Source organism: Malaya genurostris, chromosome 1, assembly GCF_030247185.1.
Source record: "Malaya genurostris strain Urasoe2022 chromosome 1, Malgen_1.1, whole genome shotgun sequence".
Classification (NCBI taxonomy): domain Eukaryota; kingdom Metazoa; phylum Arthropoda; class Insecta; order Diptera; family Culicidae; genus Malaya; species Malaya genurostris.
The window spans coordinates 1,454,642-1,474,736 of record NC_080570.1 but is presented as its reverse complement, the minus strand read 5'-3'; the positions used below and the strand labels follow the sequence as shown (position 1 = coordinate 1,474,736).

Sequence of the window (20,095 nt, the reverse complement as noted above, 5' to 3'; positions counted from 1 at the left end):
GACCCATTTTGTTCTTCGGTTACACTGGGAACAAACAAGGGAAGGAGAAACCACGCGTTTTTATTTAAAAGTCGTTTTTGAAGTGTCAGTCGTACGTTACAACTATTCGTGAGCTTATAAAACGTTTTAAATTAAAATGTCGGGGCCTTTGCGTAATACTGTGAAGCTGTGGGTGAACAAATTTCTGTGACTAAAATAAAACCTCCGGGCCACGTCTGGACTGTCCGGACACCCGAGAATGTTAAGTTATTAGTTAAGTTAGCTAAGAAAGATTTATCCATATTAGATCGTCATCACCCAGTAGTTGAAACCAGTGGATTATGGAGCTTTTGTTTATCGTTCGCGAAGAAAATACTCGAAATGCTAGGCAGTGGTGAGATCTCTATAAGCGTCATCATGGTGAACGACGAAGCCCATATTTCACCGGCACGGTAAACAAGGAATGAGTCACAGTTCGTACCTTGTGTCGGTTTTCCTTTAATAACTTTTTCTACAAATGTCGTATTGTTTTGCGATTTTTTAAGGTTTTCTTCCCCGTTAAATTTCCTACAAAAATAGTATATGTACTGAGAGTCTATAGAGTGATCTCCATACGATTTTTTTAATGTAAAAAGTCAGTTTTCCCATGATAAATACCACACAAACTTTAAACGCGAAAATATAATTTCTACGATCGAACTAAATTTTCGATTGAGTTGTTATGGGACCCAAAAGGATGACGGAAAGCTTGATGGAGTTGAAGTCTAAATTTTGTCCCACTCTGCTATGGAATCACTGTGAAAATCGGTTTTTGAAACGAGGCCCGAAGGGCCGAGTGTCATATACCATTCGGCTCAGTTTGTTCGAGTGCGCAGAATGTATGTGTGTATGTATGTATGTATGTAACATTTTTGTACACTCAATTTTCTCAGAAACGGTTGAGTCGCTTTTAACAAACTTAGATTTAAATGAAAGGTCTTGTAGTCCCATACAAAGTTCCTGTATTGTATTCGAGTTCGACTTCCGGTTCTGGAGTTACAGGATTATGTGAGCTATAAAATGCAAATGTACTAACTTTTCTCACAGATTTTAACAAACTTAGATTCAAGGGAAAAAACTTGTAGTTCCAAGTTCCTATTTTTTCGAATTCGTCTTCCGATTTCGGAATTACAGGGTGATTAGTGAAAAACTTTCAATTTCCAACTACCTAGTCACTTTCTTCAGAGATACCACGACCGATATTGACAAACTAAGGTCAAGTCGATCTTAAAATGACCACTTGATCTGTAGATAATATCTTGAATTGCTGCAATGTCTACAAATACGTTATACAGATACACTCTCCACGCTCCAATGACCAACTTGCGCAGTGATTTTGGAAGATGTGCACTCGGTCAACATTTGATTCCAACAGGACAGTGTCACATGCCACACTGCACGCGAAACCATGTACCAATTGAGAGGCGAGATTGGTGAGCTCACGGTTTGGTACAGTTCACTGGTTGCCGTAGATTCCATTAGTCTATTTTTGTTGGGCTATCCAACGATTGTTGTTTCGAATGTGTAAATGATGAATTAGTCTCATCGTTCCAAACCGGAGATCAGTTTCACTATGCTTACAATAACAGAGGATCACTTTGCTGTATGAACTTATAACCCGTTTGTGATGTGAAATAATATTTGATTTATTATTTGAAAAACAATCCTAATGCGCATACCTTATTTAATAACATCAGACATCAACGATAAAAAAAAACAGACAATAACATCACGCCCCGTGGAACAGAAACTAACGGCACTGAAACGTGCCATCGAGGCTAATATTATTCCGGAGACAATGTTGACTAGTTTTTGAAAATGAAAAACAACCCCATCCAGGTATGATGGCGAACGCGATGGCAACAAATGTAACATTGGGCAATGATTTGCAACACAACGACTCACCACTTAGATTACTCTGTATTCGTCGTCGTTCTCGTCGTGGGTACAGGGGCTGCTGAAGACCTGGAGCTGATACGGCCCGTTTTGGAGCCGTTTGAGGCGGTCGTTGATTAAATCCGGGGGCACGATAGCGGGCACTTTTGACATTATTCTGCAGGAAGTGATAAACACTGTGCGATTTCTGTACCACCGAAGAAGTAGATGCAGAACTAACGGGAGCGGATTGCATAATAGTTTGAATGTTCGTTGTTGGAAGACGAGGCAATGAGTTCGTGTTGATCGTAGCATTTGTGTTCTGCAGACTGCGAGGTAATGTAGATCTCGAGGCCAAACGGTTGTCATTTCGAGTAGAATCATCTGAATCGGTATCGTCAGCAACGCTAGATCTTCGGCGTCCTGTCGTTTGACTCTGAGTGGAGCCCCACAGTTTAGAAGACTCGAAATCTTCTCGTTCGCCACCTATGCTACCACAGCTACGAACCCGATCCAATTGTTCACGGCTAAGATTTTGGTTATTAAAGAGTAAATCCCCCGCAGAGCGTCTTTTGGCAGCTAGAACTGAAATCGATGACGTTGAATTATCCAATATCGATAATTTTGATCGAGAATCCCCGTTGGCTAGTAAGGCTGACTCGAAGCTTCCACGCCATGAAAATCTCTCATAATCGCTAGCTTCCTTTTCTTCTCCAGCCATTTCGCCGCTATTGGACGACTGATGATGATGAGGTTTGGCGTCTCCAAGTAGCAGATCATGACTCTTACTTCTCGGAAGCAGATAGCCCAGATCTTCGTCCTTTTCCATGTTACACTCGGAAGTACTATCATCATCCTCTGTCGTTGATGCTGATATATTAGGTTGAACCTTTCGTTGATGATACCGCATACTGGCCGATTTGGGTGATGCACTTGTATGTGATTCACCGCTACTAACTTCATGCATCAGTGCCACCAATCGACTTCCAATATGATGCATCACTTTTGCGATCAACGGGGGCGAATTAGTAACATTGGCTGGTTTCTCTTCGTCTTTCGTCATTTTGGATAGTGAGGCCACCAGTCGTTGGTAAACGAATGCCGTTTCCTTGTTCAGTGCATGTGGTTCCTCGATCAATCCGCCATTACCAATATCAACGTGTTCTTCCTTTTCCAGTGTGTCAAACTTATTTATAATCTGTTGACAGCTTGCTGAAATCTGTTGTTGTAGGCTGGATTTTTGTGAAGCGGCCCCTTCCAAGTCCGAACTTGTGTAATCAGACGAATCGTACGAATCCGACCACGTATCTTCACTACTCAGATATTCGACTATTTCTCGCACTTGTTCATCTCTTATTCCAGGAACAGTTTTCATCAGTCTGGTCAACTCATTCTCAAAATACACCAACTGCGGTGGCTTGCTTCGGTTACGAGCTTTCGGTACTGGCGTTCCATGGTTCGGAGTGTTCGGTTCACTGACTGTGGGCGTGGAATTTCTAGATGCAGTTTTACTATTTGCTGAAGCCGCAACAAGTGTTTTGAAAAACTGTCTCATCTTGGACATCATCAAATTAGTTTCCTCATCCGAGCTCCAGTTATTGAAGCTGTCTTTCCGAACAAGACTAACCGGAGGAGGTCCGACAGTAGGTGCCTTGTAGGAACTGCTTTCTTCTTTGAGATCAGTTTTGTTCTCTTCTTGAATTTCTTCCAGTTCTAACTTAAGCTCGGGAGATCTGATTGCGTCGCCATTGCTCAAAAGATCATCATTGCTACCTATGAAACCACTGTCGCGACTGTTCTGCTTTTTACTCTCGGATAACGGATTCGTTATCGGCAAATCAGGTTGCGGTGTTTTCCTGCAATCTTCCTCCGAACCATCTTTATCCGATTTGTAGGGTAGCGACAGTTGTTGCATTTCAGCATACTTCTTAAGATCATCCGTCTCTGTCTTTTTGGAAAACTTCTTTTTTCGTTTGGCAGTATCGTATACATTTTCAATTTTATCCATTTGATTAGTTGACTCATCGCAGGTGTCCGTTTCGGATGAATCGGGACATTCGTGACCTTCGCCTTGTTGTTCAATCTCAGTATCTTTCGCCAGTAAATTGTCTAGCGATGAGCTCTGGGATCGTCCTGCCCCTCTGGCTCTAACTAGCCGTTTTCGGCGCTGTTCTGGACTTGGGTGACCTTCACTGTCACTTCCAACGCTACCACTTCCATCCGATTCATTACGTTCGGACGTAAATCCCATGAATCCTGTAAGGAAATATTTTTCCAGTCGGGATGACGCAAGGTCAGCGGATTCCACCGATGTACCGAGGGATTCTTCGGCCCCACCAAGAGAGTCCAAACCTTCACTGCAAACCGAACTGCTTTCGGAGATACTGTCATCTCGAAAGTTCTGCGATACCGATCCTGTTGCACCATCAGCCAGGCCATAGAAAAAATATTTTTCTAACTCGGAAGCTGAAATTCGGTTTTTGCGTTTGGCTTCCGATGTGCGGTTTGATTCTGCTTCACTGTCTTCGCAGCTCTCTTCCACGATCGTATGCAGTGTGAAATCAATCGCGGCCCGATTGTAGCCTCGCAGTTCCTCCTCACGATCAACACCTAGCGAAATTTCTTCACCCGAATCGTCCATATCCGACTCGGTCGCGGTTGTGGTCGCAAATTCTTCCTCATCATGACTCGCTTCTTCCACCCACGAATCATCGTCCGCTAAACCATCTTCCAAACAAATTACTGCCGAGAGTGTATTCGCACCTGTCACGACCGTTACATCTCCATTCTTGTTACTGTTATTAAGACTACCACTACTGTTACTATTTCTGCTAGATCTCCCACTACTACACTCGGCCACCGTAGCACTATCTTTTATCATAGAAACACTTTCACTAATTGGGGCAACATCTAACATATTGGCTTCATTCAGCCCCTCATCACCATCACTATTACTCGGTTGGATATTGACACAAACACTTCCTCCGTCCCTGCCCGACACTACGCTAGTTATTGCACTTTCGTTCGTTGTAATTTTCACGGGTCGCCTGTTCGTTTGCGGTGAAGCCTGCTCCAATGAGAAATTAAAATAACCTGCCAGTCCACGATCGAGCGATCGATCGGGTTCGTCGTCTGCTGGCAACATATCAATTGTCGCCCCGTAATCATCCTCGTCGTCCTCCTGCATTGCTCTCGAAATCCAATTGGTATGTTTAACTGTGATCGAAGTGGCTGGATGCTGCTGCTGCTGCTGCAGTTGCTGATCATCATCATCACTGCTACTCACAATACGTGTGGTGTGACTCGTGACGATACTCACGTGAGGCTGCTGTTCATTAGCAGCGCGCTGTTGCTCAATGTTACCAATTTTTAATGACGGCACAGACGATTCGGTTGCCATTGAAGTCGTACCGCTGTCGGGGCCAATCAAAACTAAACTTTTGTAGCGATTGTTGGCAGCATGGATCGCTGCTACATGGGAATTATTTACATCCGTGTTGGACGATCGTTCGTTTACAACTGAGGTTGGTTTCGTGTTTACGGCATGATCGTGATCAACTAGCATCGGTGGTGGTAGTGGTGGTGGCGGTGGTGGTGATGCTTGTGTTGTATCCGCTATTTTCTCTACGTTTTGCTGCAGTTGCTCACCTGTATACGGTGCGCTGTGTTTGTTTTCATTTGCACTACATTGATCGTCAGTAGTTGTATTCGGCACTGCGTCTGTGGGTTTCGCTGGGTGGTTGTAGTGGTGTGAGGCTACCTGTTTGCACGATTCTATGTTTTCCTCGTGCCAGCTATGCTGCTCTATGCTAGAGGTACTTATACTGGTGGAGCTTTCGTTGAATGTTGGCGTGGAAGCTTTTGCCTCGTCAATGTTGCTGGGGCTGCTGGTAGTTTGGCAAATTTCGTTCAAGATAGGTTCGTTTAGATCTATTTTTTGTTCAATCGTTTCCTCTGATTGATCGTATTTTGAAATCTCAGGCTTGAAATCTTCAGATTCACTGCTTCTTTCGTTCTCGGAATCTATTCGTCGTATGTGTTTCAAAACAATTCCACTATCACCGATCGAACTGTTGGATACCTTCAAATTGGTTCTGGAATCCTGATTGAGACAATTCGAAGAAGTGCTGCTGGAAATATCCGAATCACTTGATTCCACATCGGAATGCGTATTGACCACCATCACCTGGAAAAATTTTCTCGCCCCAGCGGGTCTTCGATCGGCGATTGTCCCGGTGTCATCGGTATCGGTATCATCCGACGAGCTGTACGACGATGCTGTCGATACGGTATCTTCACCACTAGCTGGTAGACCTTTCACTTTCAACAAAATTGGCTCACTAGTGACATCATAGTCACGCTGCACAGATTCGGACAGATGCTTTTCGGTCATGTCCTCGTCCTCGTTACTGGACACAGATGACTGCGATGAACTGAAACGACTTTCGGACAACAGGTAACCTGTCAGTTCGCCCACTGCTGCAGGTGGATCCGCATCGATACCCTTCCCAACTGTTATCATACTGTCGTTATCGAAAGACTGATAAGTACTATCATCACACGTCACCCTGTCACTAATATTTTGCTCACAACTAACTTCGCCACTCGAAATTTCAGCATAGTTTTCCTTTTTGCCCTCACTCGATTCGGCCACTAATATCGCCGTGCGGCACGATTGTACGCTATTCGCGATGTCATTGTACGTATTACACAGAGCTGTTGCATTACCACTGCCGTCCAACTGGTTCACTAGTTCTTCGTTTATGTTGTTGTTGTCTTTCCCATATACTTGTTGCTGTGGTTGTTGTTTTTCTTTTTCACGCCCTTGTGCAGTTATTATTACTGATTCACTCACACCACACCGACTCGTTACAGGTTTTTGCACTTGCACGGTCACAAGTGGCTGTTCATTTTTAATGGCTTCGTGACTACGACGATGATGCACTGTAGGGTTTCTTTTGTTAGATTTGGGCTTTTCACATAATTTCTCGTCGCCACTACTGTTGCTGCTACCACCACTGCCATTACCACTACTACTACTATTACTACTACCACTACTACAACGACTAACGTTCGGTTCTTGTGTTCCAGTAGAGGTCAGCGAATTTTCACTGCCGAAAGCAATTTTGTGGGGGTTGATCGCAGCTCCCGTCGTCGTTGTCGTCGCTGCCGTGGGCTTTAAATTTTTATCATCTCTACCGTGTGCGGTAAGATCATTGCCGTCACATGGTAATGAGAGAGCACTGTGGCGCAGACTAGTGATGACTTCAGCGGTCAGTTCGGTACTAGTCAATGGATCAATTTTACTTTTACTCGCACTGGAGCTGCTAGGGAAATCGCCGTTGCGAAACAACTTTTGGGCAAGAGAAACATCTACACCAGTACAACTACTCGCATCGTTGGTGTTGTTGTTGTTGTTATTATTATTATTATTATTGTTTCTATTACTATGCATCTTTCTTCCAACATTCCGGCCTACATAGGTCCCCTGTTGCTCAGATTGGTTTGCCGATGGTACATTTGATTCGCTCTGACCAGAACCTAATCGGTCCATTTCCTGACTATCGGTGGTAATTTTAGGTTTCTTCATTCCCTTTTGAACATGCTGGCAACATAATGGTGAATGCATGCAGTTTCCGTTAGTGGGCTTAAATTCGAAAAGTGCGCTCTCGCTACAATTTCTCCATAGCTGTTTGATTAGCTCGTTCTGAGTTTGATCTTTTAGAATCGTTTCCAACTGTTCCTTCTGTGACCAATTGTGAAACGTAGCCATTGGCACCGGAATGGGAACGGGAACTGGAACCGGCACGAAATGGGTCTTGAAACCGCAGTCACATTTGCATATGTCAGATTTCAACTTTTCCAGATTGCGGTAGTCTTCCAGGTGTTCAAAAAATCCTTCGCTTCTGGTGGGCGAAGAGGAGGATTCTGTATGAGTTAAAAATTCATCATCCGTGGCGGTATCATAGGTTGGGTTGCTCGAATAGAATGAGCCACTACGTTGCCTTCTGTACAGCATCGGTGATGTTAGTGGAGATTGTTGTATGATGGATCTCTTCCGGGGCGAGTTCCTGTGAGACTGACTAGTGGTTGTAATGTCATATAGAAGGGTTTTCGTTGTGCTTATCCCTGGCTCAAAATAATCCCAATCGCAATCGTCCAGAGCGATACTGTGCCGTGTGTAAGCGGAAGAAGTGGTTGAGCTGCTATCACATTCCTCTTCCTTACTTGACGAGTCCGAGCTGATGAACACCAATCGGTAGTCATCACAGTCAGTGAAAGGCAGCTTGGCCAGGTTGCTATCCGGTTCGGAAGACGACGAGCCTGCAGTCGGGTCGTCGTACAGCAACTGTCTTCTTGTAGTTCCTGGGCTGTTTTGATACAGCAATGGCAATTTATGGTGCCGAGGATTGACGCAGTAGTCGCCTGAAGAATATGTAGTATGTATCAGTTTCACTTTTTTCATTCAAATCATTCGATCATTGTTTGTTAGTGACCATTTTTTTCTATACCTACTATTTCGATTAAGAGTATAGCTCAGCAGCTGGCTATGTTACTACTAGTAGATGCACTACTGAGTCAGTTAATTAACCCGAGGTTTCTACAAAGCATTAAATTAGTCGCCCCCGCATACACTAGGTTAGTCGGAACACCCAGCCTTCTACTACTAGATTAAGAAAGAGGGTTATAGCTTTCTTGTGTACAGTTGATCAAGACTACTCATATAATACAATATGTTTATACTTTATAGGAATATGTATCTTCCATTTGAGGCATAACTACGTGAAAATAGCACAAAGGCACAACAGGAATCAGAATGACATCTGAAAATCAAACTTGTCACAAATAGGTCCAGCACCACAAGAAAAAAAAGTTGTTACGCTCAAGTACTATGATACGCCTACCAGGAGCAGCGTGGGTTTTACGCCTATGTTTATTCTAAAATTACACGAACCACGCCGAGCCCGACGAAAAAGATTCGACTAGCTATATTTAGTGAGTGCTAAAGCGACGAGCGAATCAGTTTCATCGGGTATATGTGTTGTGGTATATAAATAGCCCACGAATATTTACTACAACCGCCCGCCCGCCCGATGATGGAAATGTTCTGTACTTGCTTGATGTTATTTGACAATTTTATTTTTCGATAGAAATGGTGTTTGATAATGTTACACAACAGACAGATGGTTAGTAGCAGCATGAGAGTTGAATTTGCAGGAAAATTCACAACGCATAGCAAACTCAATCTTCCGCCTACACAATTTTTAGGGCTTACCTTCATCTTTGGTGCGTTTCTCTTCCCGTCGTTGGAGGACCACCTTCTTGAAAATGACTGCAGCCGCTTCCACCGCGCTTTGAATCTCTTGTTCGCCTAAGTGCGATTTATGCTGTACCGAGTACAAGTAAAAGTGAATCGTTAAAGTCTGTGTTAAATCAAAACCATCGCAACAGATGAATGCTACCTTTTTATCGATTAAATTGATTTGCTCGTCACTGCTGTTGTCATCACTGTTCTTATCACCACAGAAAATCCCATCGTCCAGCGATTTGGATTTGTCCTCGTCGGCATCAGGATAACCACCATACTTTTCTTCCATTAATTTAGATGCCACAATGTCCAAGCTTTTGGAATCTCGTTTCTGCAACCGCTGATTCTGAAGTATCTGTTGAAAGGCAGAAATTTTGCGAGGACCAGGCCGTGCAATCGCACCTGTACTGCCCACATTGCCTGTGGTTGCTGTTGTTGCTGCTGCTGTTGTAACCGATGTGTCCGCTGTCGTTCCAATAGGTGTCGGATTAAACTGTTGATGCATTCCGATCAGGTCCGACTCGCATGCCTGATCCATTGATTTGAATGCTTTACGGCGGGGTGACGGTAGCTTGATTGATTTTTGTGCTCGCTCGAGGATCTCGACCAATGGACGCGGCGATGGAATCTTTGTAATTTCGATTTTCCGTGCACTTTGCATTTGCTGAAAGAGGAAAGGTATATCAGAACAATAGAAACCGTTTGTTCTTGTTGCATTGCAAACAATATTTGTTTTCGCTTATCCCCGTTGCTTTGTGATTACTAAGCTGACACTCTGACGTTTTTGTACAAGCGGAATCGTATATCAGGCTCCGGCGTACTGTTCGATGTACAAAACAAATCACAATTGGCTAACTAAAACTGATGTTTCATTTTAAGTAGAAAAATATAAAAATAATATACGGATCTGGATCAAGATAACAAAAGGGCTTCATTCAATTGTAGTACTTGTTTTGATGGAAGGATTATTTTGTTTCCGCTGGATTATGGAGTATCCTTTAGTTCTTGTTTGTTCAATTAAGTTTGTTCGCGACAAAATCTGGTTGCCACTAATTAAGTATATTTTTGGAAAGACTTAATCAACACGTGAACGTCTGTTTATTGTGTAAAATAAATTTTTGGTACGCACTATATCAAGAAAAATAAAATTGTCCGGATAGCAGCGTTGTGGTACGTCAGATACTTCATGAACTGAAGGTTATTACCACGCCAACAACTGGCAAACATTTTTTTTTCCCGCAGAGAGTTTGATTAATTTTAAACAATTATTTTGGTTCATATTTGAACATGTACAAGACATATGGTTTGTTGCGATCATGGAAAGAAGTGAATACTTTAGAGACATGTAGCAATATTCAACTTCGAATACAAAATACAGAGCTGTCCTTTCGTGCCTTAGTAAAAATGTTGCAATTTAGCTCCAAAACCGTATTTATCCGAATCTAGAGTAACACATTACAATCGGCCGGATTTAGCTCCATGCTAAAATTAAATGCTCATTGCATTTTACTACCAAGTACCATTACGCCATTTTTATGGTGGAACTCAGAAGGACCAAGGTGAAAATGATGGATGCAAATGAAAGGATTAGAAAACGGATAAAAATGGGAAACTGAACACGGATACGATTGTACAAGCTCTTACAGATATTAGAGATGGTCGGGTTTCAGGTACCGACGGGTATTGGTCGGGTTCGGGTACAGATAAAGATATGTTTGTCGGGTACGGGTGCCGATTGTTTCATTTTCAATGGTTTGGGTTAAATAATTTGATCGGGTTTCGGGTTTTTTTCGGGTACGAGTAAAGATTTTTATTATTCATAGGGTACGGGTCGGGAGCGGGATTGGAAGAAAAAATAATCTCGGGTCGGGTACGGGTAAAATTTTTTTATTTTCGATCTGGTACGGGTCGGGTTCGGGTTTAAAAAAAAAGCTTACCCGACCATGAACATACTCGCATATCAGTCCCATATCGATTTTCGCCAATTTTGAGTTAGCTTGAGGAATAAAATCTATCCTCAATATACTCTCAGAAATTGCAATAAAAGTTGAGGGTTTGTTTAGTAAAATGTGAAAAAAATATTAACTCATGTCTGTCCCATATGCAAAGTACCCGCATGTCAGACCAAGTTCCAAATTCAATAATTTCATTTGTTGCAATATTGGAATGGCAAAGGTGTATTACCGATATTCCATGTTATAATACCATGGTTTAGCAGTAGATAGCACAATAAATAAAAAAATCGGAAATAAAATTTTGATAGTCTTTTTCTCGACATGCCGATTTTCCATATGGGACTGATATGCAAGTATTGACAGTATACTATCCTGTAATGTTTTTTCTGTTTCTGCCATAATTTCCTGTTTGTCCTTTACTGACAATAAAGGTATCATACGTGCTTTTCATTCAAGCTTACAACTTGTGAAACATTGCATAATTTACAACAAGAGAATGTGATCAACATTATCACCGTTGCTTGCTATTGACAGTTAAAATACTTGTATCTTTCCCACAAAACGACGATGGAAATGCTGATTCTGGGCCAAAAACTGCAAACGCAAGCGCGCTTCGAAAGCGTGTTTGGCCACGCTGAAGCGAAATCGGCTGCAAATCATTCCAAACTTTTCCGGTGCTACGGGAAAACCCATAAAACAGCAGGTATTACTGTGCATTATAGGAGCGTTTTGGAACCGAAATGCAAAAAAAAACAAAGAACATGAAAACATAAATTACGACAGAACAGGTGGAGGATGTGCAGAATTTTTCTACAGAAGTAGAGCATGCCTTGCACTCAGACCCAAAGGATGAATCTATTTTAAAAACCATGTCGCAGTATGGTGAGTTTCCTTCCATCCGAAGTTTCCTTCCATTTGTTACGCATGTGTTTAAAGAAGTCTATACCTTCTTATGTGACTTTCGAAGGACATAAAACTTCCATGTAAATCGATAGTCACCTACGAACATCAATTGGCCACATATTAATATTGCCAAAAACGTATTCACTACAGTTAGCCTTGCGACAAGCTGGACAAAAAGTCGTTTACCGTCAATGACGACGGTACTTCTTCCTCACCGCCCAAAACAACACCAGTACTGCTGAGACAGAGCTCAACAACAATAAAACACCATCTGCAGTCAAAGCAGATCCCCACAACAGTGTATTCAACAACAACTGCAACGATGCTTGAAAGAATGGGGACGTGAATAGCGAACCATTTCATCTCCCCCTTAACTCTCTGGTGCTATCCTGAGCACATGTATCTCAGGGAAATTTCGTTGCTAACGAAATCCCTTATCCCGTCTCTTTTCATTTGTAAAATCGGAGTCGTTGTGCGGGAAATCATATAAAATGTTTCTGTTTTAAATTTAAAAAAAAAACATACTCTACAGTGTTGTTTTTTTTCGAGAATAATTTCGTAAACTACCCTGAGTATTCTTTCTTAGACTGGTACTTTTATAAATTATTGATAACACTTTGTTAGAAATAGTAACAAATTTGAATATTTAAAATATTTATAAATGTAGTATTCGAATTAATAGCAGCATGAACAAAAATCGAAAGTATCTTGTTACGAGAAAATTATTACTTTTTCTCACAGAAGTTTTCGTTAAAACATTGTATTGTATCATTATTTTTGGGTCACAGCTGTACCTCGTAGAGGCGTAATAACTTTTTGTGGTATATTTTTAAGACTAAGTAGTCACAAGGCAACAGGCGAAGAAGAAAAAATTTGTATACATAAAAAAGAAAAACACTGAACTCTGTAATTGGCCAAAACGGTTAATTTTTTTTTACCTCCCCGGTGAACGACCAAAATACCCCTTTTTAATATTGAGCCACGTCTGTCATCTGAGCCTAATAGTAGCATTTTGCTCTCAGAACGTCACATAATGTTACGTCATTTTCAACTGGCCAATTAATGTGAGATTTTAAGCAATTTGAGCGATCACGCATTGATCGCGTTGCGAGTACAAGTACTTTTAGTGGACTTCTCGTGTGGAACTCGACTTCAATCAATTATTTCCTGTCAGTTGACGAGGCAAAAAAGCTATCTGGACAATCCAACGATCAGTTTGGGTGAACGATATTCGTCTTTTAGCCCTAATTTTATCATTGGTTGGCTTAATTTTTTTGTGACCGCTCTGCTATATTTTAGAATCAGTAATCAACAGTTTTAGAATGGCCGAGCAGTTGAATTCTCATTCATTATTTGTCGTAGACATAAACAAAAGACCAAAGGCAAACCGAATACAAATGTTAAACAAATTACTGAAAAACCATGAGCGCTGCTATCATTTCGAATGCTATTATTTTAAAAAAAAGTTAAGAAGACAATAGTGATAATCCAAACATCGAGATCAGCTTGTAATCAATAGCGATGAGATAAAGGGTTCATAACATGCCAAATATGCCGGCACCTACCTGTGAGTCCTTCTCCGGATGGGACAGCGATCGTCGGGGTGTCGGTTTGACCGATTTGTTTCCTGGTGATTCCTCCGAAATCGAACGCATTGTTTCCGGTTTGCGTTTGACCGGTTCATCCTCGTTGGAAGATGCTACCGTGTCCGGTTCCACCGGTAGATCCCGTGATTTCCGTCGGCGCAATCGGCTTTCCTTTTTATTTCCCTGCTTCAGATAATCGTCCGTATAGTAATACTCCGGGCTGGAATCGTTCAGGAAACTTTCCGCACTTTTGATTGTACTGGCTGGTGCCATCCCGGAACGTAACCTCCGATCAATGTTGTAACTGTCGTACGTTTCCTCGTTGTTGTAGTAACTAGCTTCCTCATCTTCGTCGAAGTTCAACTGCGTGGTCGAGTCATTTGTTAGGTCGTATTCGTCCATCATCGCTTGTTTCGCCTCAGCAAAAGTTTTCTGTTTGGGAGATCGTTTTTCTGAGTTTACTGAGTCTTCTCTAACGTGATCTTGACGTACCAGTCTTGGCGAGCGATTGCTCGGTATTTCTGGCAGCAGCCTGCGTCCTTCACTTGGTACCCCAGTTCCAATTGGGGGCGCATGGGGCCCTCTATTGAGACTATATTCTTCGTTACTATGACTACGAACTTTAATCATCTTGGAAGAGTGATGTGGACCACCGGTTCCGACGGGGCCACCAACACTACCACTCGGAGTGCTTGGGTTTTGCTGGGGTGTAGTTGCTAGCTCGTCGGCTATTGTTGGGAAATGCTGTTGTGAAAGAAAAGGACGTGGTGCTGGTGCTGGTTGTGGAAATAAAAAAGATTGCTTTTGTCTTGGTGAGATAGGCATGAATTTTGGTCCGTGCTGGTGAACCGAGAGCGAGTTCATACTATCTGGTGCCGGGAGTGTGCTTTGACGTGCAAACTCTGGTGAGCGTTTGATACTGTGCGGTGATAGCTGTTTTTTAGGAGGGGATGTAGGAAGCAATTTCACGTGCTGATCGGGATTAGGTAGTGTGGCTTGCCTGGTCATCTGAAAACGGCGGGGTATCGACGTGTTGCCGGAGCTTCCACCGTCACCAGCCGATTCAGCACCACTGTCGGGGGATTTGTTAAATAAAATCCGATTGGGTGAGGTGGGTAGTTGGCGTTGTTGACCAGCTGGTAATGGTGGTGGCTGTTGTGGTTGTTGCTGTGAATGAGCCTGAATTTGCAGGAAAAATGGATCACTGGTGTTGGATGGAAAAGTTGATTGACGTACAAACGGTGGATATCTTGGGTTTGGATCACTGTCGGATTTATCTGGAGAACGACAGTACAGGTTTGTTCGACTGTTTGGCGAAGTTGCCAACAGTTTGGGTCCGATCTCGTGGTTTTCATTCGGTCTACAAGGTAGGGTTGATTGTCTACGTATTTTGTATCGGGCCGGTATCGGAGAGGTTTGTGTCTGGGGTGGATCTGCGTCATCATTTTCATTGTCCGTATGGTATGGACTGTACTGTGGACTGGGACTTAGTTGTTTCGGCGACACGGACGGCGGCATCAGATTATTATTGCTACCGTAGTACATGCCGGCATCGGGATTCGGTAAGGTTGATTGTCGTGGTATTCGGCGTCCCATGGGCGGTTGCAGTTCATTGTCAAAATCATCTTCCTGGGCATAATCGGTCATACTGCATGGGTTTATGTACGGGTATCGCACCAACGAAGGATAACTGCTCTGCGATTGCTTACGAGGTAAATGTGTATATTGCTGTGGATCTGCCGTTTGCCCGGTTTGGCGATTTTCATCTTCCGCATCTGACATAGGTGGTATGGATAAAGTAGAAACATAAAACAAAACAAAATGAGTCATACAGTTGGATAGACAGACATATCTGACACGTGGCTGTAGTGATGAAAAACACATGCCAAACACTCTGGCTGGCGTTAGTCATTATCACCGAGAGCTTGCAAAACGGTGACGACGGCATACGGCGCAAAGTATCAGGGCAACCGTGTTTCATTTCATTCTTTAGTAATTATGTTTCTCCTAGTGGGAGGTTTCTATTTTCTATGTGATATTCTTTTCAAAGCAAAGCAGAAGCATTCAATTTCTAGGTCAATCGATTCATTCTGGAATGTACGATTGAAGGGCTAAAATTGAAGTTTTTCAATTCTTTGGATAGATATTTAATAAACAGTTTCATTGTGCTGTTTTAACATCTTTATCATTCTTCTAAATAAATTGAAAAGGGATAGTTTCATCACACAGCCATACATAGATAGTTGCAGTTCAGAACAACGACAAAAAATAAACTCACTTGATATTGTCCAAGAACGCCGGATGCTCTTCTTGATGAGGTCCGATGCGGGCAGGTAATCCTTGGCCGCAATGACCGAGGTCCGGCGTTCGTCGCTATCCGCGTAGTCGCTCATCCAGTCTTCACTTGCTGCTTGTAGCTCACTGCATTGCAGGAACGTTGTTTTTCCGTGGCGGTATCAACAGAGGGAGCCAATCAGGAGGAGAAAAAAAACATAGGACAATTGAAATGTCATTAGATGAGATAATTAAACAGCAAATGACACACACGTGACATATTTTTTTTACATTGCATTTATTGAGAAAAGGAATGAACACCATTGCGGAAGGGAAGAGGTACTTCAAATTCAAAGGACATTTATAGAGTAATTATGTATCTGATTGTGATTGTGTCATACGAATGTTCCGTCTTCCAAGCAGTTACATAACGGCTTTTTATGAGCAGTAGTTAACTGGCACCGAAATAGCTCACGAAACAATAAAATTGAACAGGCAAAAAAAATCTAGATGCGTATTGATTAGAAAAAAAGGAAAACAGTACCTGTTTGAAATGTAGACCTACATCATTGTAAAGCAAGAAAATAAAGTTACTGTGTGTTTAGTTGTTTCACTTTATTCATTTTTTGACTTGGTTGAAGGCTTGATTCCTGGCGATTCTAAATTATATCGACCCGATACCCGTCTGCAGCAGAGATGTTTTTTTTATTTCTAAGGTATTAGTGAGGTAACTTGATCCTTTGTCAAGTTTTGGTCAGTATCAATATTGAAAAGAGCAATTTTCCTTCCTCGAAAAGGAGCCATTTGAAAAAAAACTGTCACTCGGTGGGAAACCAATGTCATGTCATCAAACTTTATTTCGATGAAATTAACTTGTATTCTGAAGCATCATTAATTTTATAGGAATTAAAACTTCCTAGTCCCGAACCCGCAAAATTCATATGCAGAAATGGGTGAGTTTACTTTCCCAGCTGCCCGCAAAAAGCGAACAACGGGTGTACGTATAGGATTAGCTATCATTCATCCCCATCGACCCAAACTGTGGGAAGCAGAGCAGAAAAAAAACTGCTTTCAAGGGTTCTCATTGGAAGTGCCTGTTGAATTTAAATGACCGTCACTTTCATATCGAGCTGTGGAAGCGTTGAATGCTAGCTAAAAAAGTTGACAGGCAGGCGTTTAGGACGATTTCTGTTATGAGTAACATTGGAAACAGAACAAAGGAACAATCAGGACTTGTCTAGATTCTAATATTTTCCTGAATGGGTATAGAATCGGGATATCAATTAAGTGACGTCTGTGCCAATCTGGCTTGACAATTGTAGAAATGATTACCAACGGGGAGTGTTATTGTGCGTGAAAGATGTTTTCTGTTTCCTCAGGGATATTCTACATTATCAGCACAATTGACAATAATCGGCACTATGCAAAGGAAATGGCATAACAGTTTCATAGGCAATCTATCTGATATTCACATGAACGTGATCGAAACGCAGTTCAAATTCGAAGCCTTAGGAAGCGGAGCAAATCGTGGAACTAACTACAGAAAAATGGCAAAATCAGGTTCGACTTTTCCCTATTTGGATGAAATTTTGCAGTATGACAAACCATTATTCTTGAGATCGATGAAAAAAAAAACGACTTCGCAGCCGATTCTTAGCATACAGAATCATTGCTTTGCGAATACTACGTCCTTTTTGACACTAACGATCCTTACAGGTCGGGGTTCGAACATGCGACAACTAGCTTATAAAATCAGCACCTATGCATTGAACCGCCAACCCGAGGTAATTTTCTGTATACACTCTTTCCTCAAATGGTTAAAAATCTGAAGCTCGCTTTTAACTCACCAGTGTATAACAGTTTGTGGTGGGTACTTGTCTTACAATCCAATTGTCGTATGTTTGAGTTCCGACCTGGAAGGATTCTAAGTGTCCATAGGATCGTAGCATGCAATGGTTCTGTACGCTATGAATCGGCTGCGAAATCCATTGAAACAGGAAGGTAAAATTTCACAAAAGAAATATAGTACCGAGACTTTGCCATTATGTTCAGGAGTGTTATAGTTCTAGATGTATAGTTTATGTCATTTTTAAAATTTAAATCTGAAAATTATTGCAACTCCAGCGTTTATAGAAATTTATAGAAATACCAACATAAAGCCAAAGCCTTGGTATTACATTCCTGTAGTGGAATTTGAACTTCTGTTTAAACAGACTTCGCAGCCGATTCAGAGTGTACAGAACCATTGCATGACTGGTGCTACGATTCTACTGACACTACGAATCCTTCCAGGTCGGGACTCGAACATACGACAACTGGTTTGTAAGACCAGTGCCCTATGCATTAAACCGCCAACCTGGGACAAGTATCACCAACATACTTTTTTATTTTAAACTTGCTAATAAAATAAATACTTGTCGTTAACGCGATCCCAAGGTGAGCTTTCTCTTAGAATTTGCCTAGGTATTGAGTTATTTAGACATGAAATTCAAAGATCTTATGTTTTTGTTCAATTGCACCGTTTTAACAAATCAAGCTTCATTCAACACAAACAAAAACAATTATTCTAAATGCATTAGAATTGTGCATTTTAGAATGCTCAAATAATTTCCTACAACTTCTTCTTGAACAAGTCCGTTTATTTTTTTTGAAAACCAGGCCTAAGTCGAAATGGTCTCTCAATTCATGCAAAATAAATGGTTTGCCATACTAAAGGTGTGTACAAGGTTACATCCAAATTGAAGTAAATCGATCCTGGAGGCTTGGATGCTGGAATTGCTCGCATACGGACTGCATTTTAAATCGTGTGGAAAATCCCCGACTGAAAATACTAGTGGAAATATTGTTTTGTTTATAATTGGTTTATTCACCAGGATCATTCACCACCAGAACCATTTAAACCTTTGAACACTGAGCTCACATACAAATAGAGAATATTGAATAACTCTACAACAAATAGCTTAGTAAATGCGTGGAAAAATTATGGTTTGAGAGGATTAGGGTTTAAACAGCAAATTTCATTTACATTAATTCGATGACATCGAAGAACGTGCGGGGGGGCAACACTGCATTACAGGGACATATTGCTTGGTTGGGAACCGGACACATCGAACGAGAAATTTCAACGTTTAGATCTGAAATCACTACATAATATAAAACAACAAAAATAATGGGGCAATGGTGCCTATTTAATCTCATCAGGTAGCAGGTACTCTTCCATGAAATGGCTGGTTTAGAGTCGGTACACTAAAATTAACATCCTTACTTCTATCTAAAGAACCAACGTATAAAAGGTTAAACAGACCTTTTTGAACAAAGCGGATAATTGGGTCGAGTGTCCCTATTTTCATCCTACCGTTTGAACAAATGCAATCAACAATGATTAAAAAAACGAGCATATCACAACTATTTTTTTTTATTCAACGGTCTCTGGTTTCAAACGCTTTCTAAACTTCCTGCGATGGAAATAACTGTAGTCCAGAAGTATTTTATAAACTTTGTGTTTGCTCGGAATTGCTTCTTCGACTACTAACTTGTTCAAGTGGAGAGGATGAAAATAGAGAGAAGCTGAGTCAAGTACAGAAACAATTACCCTACAAACGAATAAACGCAATACAATCTTTTAGCAAATGCAGCTCGAGAAGTGACGAAGACCAGTGTTGTGTTTCTTACTGTTCATTATTTTGTTTTGTTTTTTCGTACTACTTAACAGCGAAGCGAACAAAAGAAGGGGGGTACGAGGTATTACTGTAAATGACTCTTATCCTTTACGGTGGTCTCTAGTATTCACTGCACTCACATTTGCTTGTGACATACAACGCAAACCCAGTCAGTGGTGCGCGTAGAGAACTCCCGGCACCCCTTGCACACCCGCAGTCGACAGGAACGGCACGGTGCTCCCCGGTTGATGATCCTTCCCAGCTCGACACCGCAGCGCGAGCAAGACCGAGTCGTTTCGATATAGTTTGGCCGATCTAGGGAGCCACCAACCAGTGCCTTCACGTTTCCTTTCTTCCGTAAATGGAATAATTCTGCCCGGAGTAGCCTTGTTTTTCGATATTGTTATTGTTATGATGGTGGCCGATTGGCAAGTAGGTGGTGGTGGTGGTGGTGGATGTGGTGGATGTGGTGGTGGTATTAGATGGTTGATGCAAGGGGCGGTTTCGTATTATTTT

General features: G+C 41.8%; 1 protein-coding gene across 6 annotated transcripts in view; it reads right to left on the bottom strand.

The window, feature by feature from the left end:
• Positions 1-20,095, bottom strand: part of LOC131429346 (uncharacterized) — a 57,336-nt gene that overhangs the window by 20,782 nt on the left and 16,459 nt on the right. For 2 of the 6 annotated variants that reach the window (XM_058593444.1, XM_058593450.1), the window contains 5 exons: positions 15,925-16,067; positions 13,626-15,421; positions 9,357-9,866; positions 9,170-9,281; positions 1,924-8,319 (listed from right to left, as the gene is read on the bottom strand). In XM_058593444.1, the coding sequence (XP_058449427.1) occupies positions 1,924-8,319; positions 9,170-9,281; positions 9,357-9,866; positions 13,626-15,421; positions 15,925-16,067 (8,957 nt within the window). Of the gene's footprint in view, positions 1-1,923; positions 8,320-9,169; positions 9,282-9,356; positions 9,867-13,625; positions 15,422-15,924; positions 16,068-19,719; positions 19,966-20,095 lie in introns of all 6 variants that reach the window. The other 4 variants (XM_058593433.1, XM_058593428.1, XM_058593437.1 and 1 more) reach the window with 4 other exon arrangements.